At 37.0% G+C, this 10070-nt stretch overlaps 1 protein-coding gene across 2 annotated transcripts in view; it reads left to right on the forward strand.

Moving 5' to 3' along the window:
- SARNP (SAP domain containing ribonucleoprotein) overlaps positions 1-9688 on the forward strand; it is a 91874-nt gene extending 82186 nt beyond the window's left edge. Inside the window, exons 10-11 of one of the 2 annotated variants that reach the window (XM_081317258.1) lie at positions 7819-7908; positions 9455-9688. In XM_081317258.1, coding sequence (XP_081173384.1) covers positions 7819-7908; positions 9455-9496 — 132 coding nt within the window. In that variant the 3' untranslated portion in view covers positions 9497-9688. Of the gene's footprint in view, positions 1-7818; positions 7909-9454 lie in introns of those variants that run through there. The other variant, XM_081317259.1, reaches the window with a different exon arrangement.
- Positions 9689-10070: the final 382 nt, after the last annotated feature.

Consider the following 10070-nt stretch of genomic DNA (forward strand, 5'->3'; position numbering starts at 1 on the left):
ATATCCTAGCCTTGATGGGTAACAGAAAAAAAACATTGCTTTCATCAACTTTAAGAATTCAGGAAGTGTAACAATATATTTCATCTTCTGTAGAATTTATGTAATGTGAGTTTTTTTTTAATCTAGCAGAGTTTGACTTTGTACGACATCAGCTTGGAAACTGGGAGACCAGGAGTTCTAGTCCTGATCTTGGGACAGTCACTCTTTCTCAGTAGGAAATGGTAAAGCACTTCTGAAATCTTGTCAAGAAAAAACAACAAATGCAAGAACTAATCCAGGCAGTCACCAAGTGTCAATGCTGACTTCTATACTGATCTATAACTATAATAAAGATTTAATTTGAACACTGACTTGAAGTCACAAAAAAGTCAGTTTTAATCAATATGAGCATGAAATTAATATTCCTGAATAAATGATTAGGGATGTGCAACATTTCAGATCTGATTGGACAGCAGTGCTTCAGAACACGTGGGAGCACTTGTGCAAACTTTGGTCTACTATTACTACCCTTCTAGCACTGATGATGTTGTCTTGTTTGGTAATGGGAGATCTGCAAGAAAACAACCAATCTCAGAGAGCACCAAGGACCCCACAGTTCAACCCAGAGCTATAAATACTCTTCTTAGTTATTAAACAGTTGTGCTTTTTCCCCCAAGATCATGTGGTGCAGCAAAAACCTCCCTATAGCAACTGCACCATCTTGGAGACGTGTGGCTACTTTCATAAGTTGGAGGATGGACTGCATTTGTGTCTCCCTCTGTTCTGAAACTTCTTTTCCCAACTGAATCCAAACCATTGTACAGCTTTCTTATGTATATGAGCCTCTCTGTCATTCAGAGTGCACATGTTCTTTTTGAGATTCTTAAAAATATGCACACAAGGCTGTTTGTGTTTTCTTTGTGTTATTAGTACAACTCAGTGAAGGGATTCCTAGTTATTTTACTATTATTTAAAGTTATGTTTTGATCAGAACCCTTCCCCCCCAACCACCCCCCCCAAAAAAAATCAGCTCTTCCTGCCAATTTGTATGGTAAACACTGCAGATAGAGAGGATTTGGGGGGGGGGGGAGAAAGGAAAATTTGGCACCAGTTCTTAAAATTATGTTGAATGATTTCAGCAGAAGTAATGAAATGGCACTATTTTTCATCCCTCCTCCTCTTGCCTAATGGAATTGCCTTTGCTTGTTAAAAATGATGGATGAACCAAAGGCAGTAGGTCCTTTGGCAGAGCTGATGGAATGATTCTGCTTCCTCTGTTTTGCTTCTCTGCAGTCATAACCTAATAGCTTACAGAGAACCAGTTTGGAGTAGTGGCCAGGCGACTGTGACTTCTAGGCCTCCTTTAGGCATGAAAGCCAGCTAGATAACTTGGGCCAATCACTCACTCTCAGCCCAGCCCACCTTACAGGGTTGTTCTGCAGAAAATAGGAGGCAAGGATGATTAAGATACAGGTATTCCTCACTTAATGACCATTTGTTCAGTGACTGTTTGAAATTATGATAGTGCTGATGAAGGGACTAATGACCCATGCCTGAAATTATGGCTCTTATAGTGTCCCCATAATTGTGTGATTGTGATTTGGGCTCTTGGCAACAAATGCACGCTTACGACTCTCTGCCAAACTCCCTGCACTAATGTGATCGTTGTTTACAATCTTCATTGTTAACTTGCCCAGAAAAAAAAAAGATCCATCCCAAAATCCAAGCAGATTTTTAGTTGTTTCTCAATTAGTGTGGATGGAGATCTTCCATCCATCCATCCATCCATAGCTCCCTCGTATGATTCATATATCCCTTCTCTTTTGCAGGAGCACTCCATCAATTCTGGGTGCTCTTGTCTTGTCCATGTGGGGCTTGTTCCAGTAGCCCACTTCTTGTCAGATTATCCCGGTTCTCCAACATTTGATGCAGATTTTGTTAATCTGGGCAATGCCCAGACCAGCAAGACTCGACAAGTTTATGTCTGGTGAAAGGTTAGGAAGTCTCTACCCATTGACTCTTGCTGGCAAGGTAGGGGCACTGGCCAGGATTTGAAGCCCGATCTTTTGAAGAAGATGGCAGCTCCTATGTTGTCTCGATAATGGCCTTAAGGTTCAGAAAAGCACATTCCACTTGCATGCTAGGGGAAATCTTCTAAGGCATGATAATCGTAGCAGGGAAACAAGAGCCTTGGAATAAACTTTTATCTAGGAAATTGTGTACAGTAGATGAAGGAACAGGCTGCTGAAATGTCTCACATTTCGTTGTTAAGTTTCCATCAACTTTCAAGAATGTTTACTTTTCCCAGAAAATATTTTTTTAAATAAAGAGGCTAAAGGTTTATTAATATACTTTGCAATGCCAGTTGCCATACATGTAATACAAATGTGCAGCTTTTCTAACACATTGTTTTTAAAAAATATAAAAATAAATAAATCATGAAATAGCCCGGAGTCTGTATGTAATGCTAGGTTCTATGCGATATTTTGGGTATCAGATTCCTATTAGAATAACTAGAATTGTTCTTCCAAGCTTTCTACGTGAACAGTACAAGAAGAAAACATTAATAGCACAAGCTTCAAGAAATGTATCTTATCATTTCAGAAGAAAAGTCAGCTTCCACCCCCACTTCTCATGCACAAATGCCCACATGCGCACTCAAGTGTGCCCCCGGGGCTATAGCAAAGCTTGATAGATGCTGAGATAGAAGTGTTTTGATAGAGGTAATTTTCCTCAGATGGGTTTCAGCATCCCATGAATCAAAACCTGTCAGTGAGGAGCTAAGGATGGAGTTGAAGTTTATTGTAACATGTTTGCATCTGACACTAGTATGCTAGGGGGTCAAGTGAGGGAGATCATTAGAACCATGTTGATTTAGTGGGATTGTTACACACTTTCCCTTCAGGCAGTGAGTGGGGGTGGGGGGATTATAAGGGGTCACTAGAAAAATAAAAAGCTCCCTACAGCCCCTTCTGTGCCCCATTATATATGTTCATTCATTTAAAGTTGTGGTTTGGCTAATTATTATTATTTTCTTAAATGTTCTTTTGGCTTTAAGGATAGAGTCATGGTTACCATCATTGACCTAAACAATGTGGTTTGGGAAGCATTAATACTTCAATACTATGTTGAAATATATATAAATTCTATGTTTAGTTTTAATAAGAATTTCTATTACATTATGCATATTTTCCTTGTAGAGTTGGAAATAGCAGAAAACTGAATGTTGGTGGGCTGGTTATGCCTGCAGATTAATCTTTGTCACATAGAGTACCTTTGTAAAGTAAATTTTTAAAAGGATACTATATTTCACTTTTTATATCCATTTACAAGCAGACGGAAGTATGCTATATAAAGCATACGATAATGGCCTTAGGTATGCCATTAAATTCAGGCAATTTAATTTAATTTAATTTAATAATATTTCTATACCGCCCTTCTCCCTGAGGACTCAGGGCGGTTCACAGGGCAAAAGTAAAATACAAAATACAAACATTAAAAAGAGATTAAATGATTGCCCAAGTTAAAACAATTAATATACAATGCCTTTTCCCCTCCTTTGTTTCCTCTTTTTCCCTTTATTTTAAAGTACTATATATCTTTGTTTACTTAATAAGTTATCAAATAGAAGAAGAAAACCCTTTAAGCAGAAAATATTGAAGTTTTATTTGTAAAGTAACAAAAATAACTAATTATTTAGATAAAATGATGTTTTTTTCACCTTGTTAAACAAGCCTACCTTTCAATTAAAAAGTGTTAATAGTCTTGCTTGTTTGGTAAAAGCTGGCAGAATATAATTTCAGATGTCCTTAATCAAATTGTTCTGCGTTGCAAGAGCTTTGTTTGCCTAAAACAGAGATGCACAACCTGAGATCAAGAGCTGTATGTTTCTTCCCCAGGTTCCCCAAAAGTTGTTATTGCAGATTAATTTTTTAGCCATATTTATTTTTAAAATGGGTTGAAATGAAAACGTCTATGGAGATTCTCAGTCATCCAGGTTATAGTTATCCCAAATATGCTTTTTCACTAGGCAACTGGACTTTTTAGTTTTTCTTTGAAGACTTTTCGCTTCTCATCCAAGAAGCTTTTTCAGCTCCACCATCCAATCAAAGCTGAAGAAGCTTCTTGGATGAGAAAGAAGAACAAAGAAAAACAAGAAAGTCCAGTTGCCTCCTGAAAAAGCATCTTTGGGTTGAAATGAAAAGAAACAAAATTTTGTTTTCTTTTTCCAGCAAATACTTCTTAGCTTTTAGAATGCTCTCCCTGTCTCCAATATCTCTCTCAACAAACCACTGTGGTTCCTGACTCAGAAGAAATCCTTTGGGATATACTGGCTCAGGGAATACTGGGAGTTGAAGTCCACGAGTCATAAAAGAGCCAAGGTTGTCTACCCCTGGTCTAGCATAATAAAACCAAATGTATATCTTCTTGCCCTATCTTAACATTAAAATAAGCAGTTTCAATTGTTTGGGCAGTTAATTTGTCTAGACAGTTTAAAAAAAACACCTTCTAAATATAAAACATTTCATTATTCTTTTGGCATTCTTAGCCAAACTATTATAGGTCCCAAAAGATTCTATGTCATATCTAAAAAGGCTAGCCTAGAGATCTGTTCAGGTGGTCACTAAGCATTGACAATGACTTGACAGCACATAGTCAAATCAATTAATCTCTGAAAGTTAAATATTACGGGTGTGCACATAATTTATATTTATATTTTGTATTTATTAAATTTTTATACCGCCCTTCTCCCGAAGGACTCAGGGCGGTGTACAGGGCAATAAACATTAAAAAACAAAGTACAAAAGTTAAAAACAATTAAATGATTTATGCCCGATATATACAATAGTTAAAACCATATTAAAACCCAACCCCAAACCCATCAGACCAGGCCGGCTTGCTCAAATAAATAGGTTTTTAGATCCTGCCGGAAGGAGCGAAGGTCGGGTGCAATCCAGAGCTCAACCGGCAAGCGGTTCCACAGGTCTGGCGCGCCCACAGAGAACGCCCTCCCCCTGGGGGCCACCAGTCGACATTCTCTGATCGGAGACACCCTGAAGAGGCCCTCTCTGTGGGAGCGCACTGGACGGAGGGAAGTTGACGCCGGCCGCAGGTGCTGCCGTAGGTAATCCGGACCCATGCCATGTAGGGCTTTGTAGGTCATTACCAGCATGGAAAATATGTTTTGTTTTAAACCTGGGACAAATAACTTCATTCTGGAGTTTCAGCTGAATTAATCCAAGCAGAAATAACCTAATATTTTGGTGGCTCCTGGTTTGGGCCAGAGCAAAATCTGCAGGACAGATAAGGCAAGGCTGGTGTTTCACGTGAGTCTTTCCATTGTTTTCCACTTGGATTTTTCTTTAATTTCTGTTAATCGCTGCCAGTACCCTTGAATTCAAATGCAACAGATACAAATGGCTTCCGGCCACATCCTTTCTCTACCTCATCCAGCTGTTCCTGTTTCCCTTGATTTCAAGTACGGCACATCTAACCTATATAGATATCACTTCCCAGCATCTTTATTTCCTCCCCTCCCCTCCCCTCCCCTTGCTTGCTTATTATTTTTGAATTCAAGGGTGGTGTACGCAGCCTATTCCTCCCCTCCTCTCCACATCTTCCCACCTACTTCTTTTGCCTAGTTACACTTCAGTACTACTGCTATCCTTGTTCACTTGTCGTTGTCCCCCAACTCCAAAACATTTGTGTCTAGAATGTACTTGTTTCCGTTCTGTGCCCGAACCAAATATGCATATTTCAATCCAGATTTGGACCTCCCTCTCACTGCTTAATAATTTTTCTAAGATTGGAAAATAAAATCTGAAGATGTTGAGTTAGGCAGGAGCCATTCCAAAGATATAAGTGTATAGAAAAGATTTGTGCCTGTCTATATTCACATTGATACAGTCTGAAGCCCGTGCTGGATTTTAAATTATTTTTTTTCAACTGTTACTATTGCTGTGATGGATTAGGATGTTATAATTAACAAAGTTGAGCTCGATTACTGGAGTACTATTTGTGGAAAGGGTCAATATAACAAAGACAATTGCAGACCCTTGTTCGTGATGTAATCAGCACAAATTTGATGGCAAAGGTAGCGTAATATATCAGTGATGTGAGTGAGCGTATGAGCGAATTGATTGATAAGTTTGTTTTGCATTTCTTTTATAAATAAAGCTATTTGTCATTGCTTGGATGATTAAGCTTAATCAGAGAAGTTATTTGCATAGATGAAACATGAAACAAAGCAAGCTTTAAATTGTCACTATAATCCTGATATTTCATCAACATTTCAACAGTTTTAATGAAGACTTGGCTTCGTTGATTAAGGAGCCACTCTGTGAAATGGGCAGTCGTATAAGTTCTATCAATAATAAATAACATTATAATATAACCTAGCCAGTGAAGAAGTTCAGATTCCATTTATCAAGGTTCTTAATGGATACGGGAAGTTTTGCATTCAAGTGAGATTAATGATCCAAGCAAATAAATTTAAGTATTTTATGTGGTTATATTTCCATTTCCATCCTTTCCTTGACTCTGCTTACTTCTGAGCTCCTCATTACTCAGTTATCAAATATATCAAATAGGAGAGGGAGAAGACTGCACATGTCCTGTATGAACTGGTGAGCAGAATTCAGAGAAGCAAAGCAAAGTAATGGGACAATTTTTAGAGCTGAAAATAGCACAAGAGAATTTATATGCCAAATGGATGGCATGGAAGCTCTTAAAGGTTAATAGGTGACTTTGATTATTACTGTTAGGCCAAAGCCACAAGCATGGTTAAAGGTTAAAAGAATAGAAAGCCCCAGGCTTACAGAAAAATCAGCTGAAGAAATCCAAAGAACCCACATCAACTAGCATTTATTTGCTCACTCATAATTGAAAATGAAACAGAATTTATGAAGGCAAGTTAAGTGCTGTACAAGTCAACTAATGCAAATGCTTTCGTTAATGGTAGCAAATGGATTAAATTAAAAATATGGCCTGTTCAGAAATAAATTTCAGGTGCGCTGTTTATCTCATTCTAATTATTACCTTCATGTTCTGAAAATCTTAATGATTAGATTTTGTTCAGTAGTTTCTAAAGTTCTGCAAGTTTTGTTCATACTAAAATAAAAAAATACATCCTCTATTTTAGGAAGGTTTTTTTCTGTAGTTAAAAGTATTATAAAAAGTATTCTAAAAGTATTATAATAAAATGCACATTACTGTATATAATTCCCAATCTTTAACAAAGACCTAAAATGCCTTTGTCCTGCAAAGAAGCTGATACGCTTTCAGCTTAAATTTTTAATTGTAGAGAAAGTCTATATTTTTAAAATCATTAGTTCATAGGTCAAACTATTATCAACGTTTTTGGTTTAATGGGTGAGTAGTTTGGTCCTGCTGTTACCTGTGGGTTAAAAGAAGCACAATAATATTAGGATGCTTGTGATGTTCATTTCAATTTTTTTTTTTTTTTGAAAATGCCTTGTGGCTGCAAAAACCTAAACAAAAGGAATTCAAAAATATGACATAGTGTACCTGTGTCCCATTAGCATTATATTAGGCATCATTGTTTCTGGTAGCAACTGCCATTTTCACTGAATCTGGATTTAGCTTAAAGTTTTTAATTACTAGAAAGAACTTGATTATGCAGCAACTCTGGCTGTGTCTGTGATTAACTTATTATTATTGCACATTGTCTATATTGATGATGTCAATTCAATGCATGCGGTAACTGGTGGTTGTGAATATTCTTCTACCAATGCTTTGAGACTAGGTAGCAAAATAAGATGATAGGATTTAAAATTATTACCTTGGTCTACATTCCAGTGTTACTCTCTTTCTATATAGACTGAAGATGATGAAAAACTGAAAAAAAGAAAGGAGAGGTTTGGCATTGTTACAAGTTCAGCTGGAGCAGGAACTACAGAAGACACAGAGGTAACATTTTTTTTTTATAATGTCTTGGGCACTGAGACTTTCTGTAATTGAAATAATGTCTGGCACTCCACAAGATGGCACTGTGTGACTTTTCTGCTTTTTTTTGCCCAGTCCTCATAGTCTCATTAAATTATTGTATACTAACTTAGATATAAATCATTTTTGATTATGTCAGAGATTTGCTTTTTTTCTCTAAGTTTTAGTTTCAGATTATTGCTTTGTGATAGGTTGGATAATTTTTGAAAACAGACTAGTCAGGGTTTTCTGCCATTAACTTATAAAATAGATATAAAACTTAGAATAGTTTAGTTTTATCTTGTATGTCTACCCTTATGAGTTGTCCAGGATTACCCAGTTATCAACATAGTTGATTTTGAATTAAGGGTTGTAGAACCAGACTAATTTTCTTTCTAATGTAGAGCTTAAAGAGTGCTTTTTAAAGTGTGGGATGTATGTATATCACATGGCATGTATGCAGCATTGTTTTATTGTCTCTTCCAGTGTTAAAACAACACTGCTATTGCTTTAATCTTTTTGTAAATTCTTGATGGCAGGCATCTGCCTTTATGCTACCAGACCTACGATTCCTTCCCAATACTAATTTGATCTTTCTTTTCCTAGTATGCAGGGTTGTTGTTTTTTGGTTCAGCAACTTTGCTTTTAGGTTGGTTACACTATTAAGATGTAATCTCGGCCACAAGTAGTTCCTTTCCTAAAGTCTAATTTCACTTACAGAAGGGAACCATATTTGGATATTGGATTGAACCCTGAGTGTTACCAACAGGAACTTTATTTTCATTGGCACCTTCTGTGGGGTGCTTTTTGTTTTCCTTAGATATAACACAAGCATTGCTTCACAAAATGAAGTAGCAGCTGTAGAATGATCTGCCTGTTCAGTTGGAGCAAAGGGGGTGGCTGGGCTGTGGTCTGAGGGATTCCATGCTTTTCCGTCAGGGCATTTAGTGAGTGTGCCTGAAACAAAAAGCTCTTTTTGTAGCATTGTATATACTAAACGACACCTTTTCCCTGGAGATTCTTGATTAGGACTTCTGTTGCCCCCTAAGCTATTTATCGTGCTAAAAATTAAGATTTATATGCCCCTGGTGTATTGACTTAGAGGCATATCTCAAAGATGCATGAGTGTATTCAATGCATTTGACTGTGTCCCACTCGCCTTCTCTGTGAATAGAAGAGTGTTAACCCTTTGGCCTTTTACATTTCCCACCTCCTATCGCCTAGAAGGCTTTCTAAGCCTGTAAAATGGTAATTGTTCCAAGCAGAACTTTCTCATACAAGCCAGCGGGATGAAGCAACTAACAGGTCACTGTATCTCATGCTTTATAGCTTAATTTCTGACTGTAGTTGGAGGCCCCATTGCAATAGGAGTGCCTCTTGTGAAACCTGATATGAAAGATGCTTTCTTAGAGAATACTGTTGCACTCCTTATAGACTTTCTACTTTCCTTTATGCCAAAACACATGCTCAGAGTTGCCATTCCCTTTGGTTTTGACTTTTTTTTAATTCATCTTTTAATTCCTATTTACAGGCAAAGAAGAGAAAAAGAGCAGAACGTTTTGGCCTTGTCTGACGATCTTCCTCTTAGTATTTACTTGTTCAGGGTGTATGTTTTAAACATTCTTCATCTCTAAGGAAGAATACAGTTTCTCCCTAACACACATTTTGACTTTGTATTTCAAAACTAGCTATTGAGTTGTGCTGTTTGTACCCTACCCCACACTCTTTCAGATCTGAAAAGTACAGAATAAAAGTATTCTGTTTATGTATATTGTGACTAGTTTGGATCTAGTGGTAAATTTTTTTAGCCATTTGTATCCAAAGTACACATTGTTGCTTCTTTCTGGAGTAGAGACAGCTGCACAGGGGGATTCCCCAACTACCATAATAAGAATTGTCACCTTCAGCTCCATTTAAAGTAAATCACTAATAAAAAATTAAAAAGTTTGAGCACTCCTTGCATTTTTAGCTATTGCCTAGGTATTTCTAATTTCCCATTAACTCTGGCTAAGAAATATTTTTTTCTTTCATTTATAAATTCCAATCATAAAGTTGATCAGTTTCTTTTAATTACTCTTAAGCTTAGATTTTACTAAAAAGTGAAACATTTTCTCCTTGGAGTTATACTAAATATTGCAGCTTATGTA

Source organism: Vipera berus (assembly GCF_964194415.1).
Source record: "Vipera berus genome assembly, chromosome: 2".
NCBI lineage: Eukaryota > Metazoa > Chordata > Lepidosauria > Squamata > Viperidae > Vipera > Vipera berus.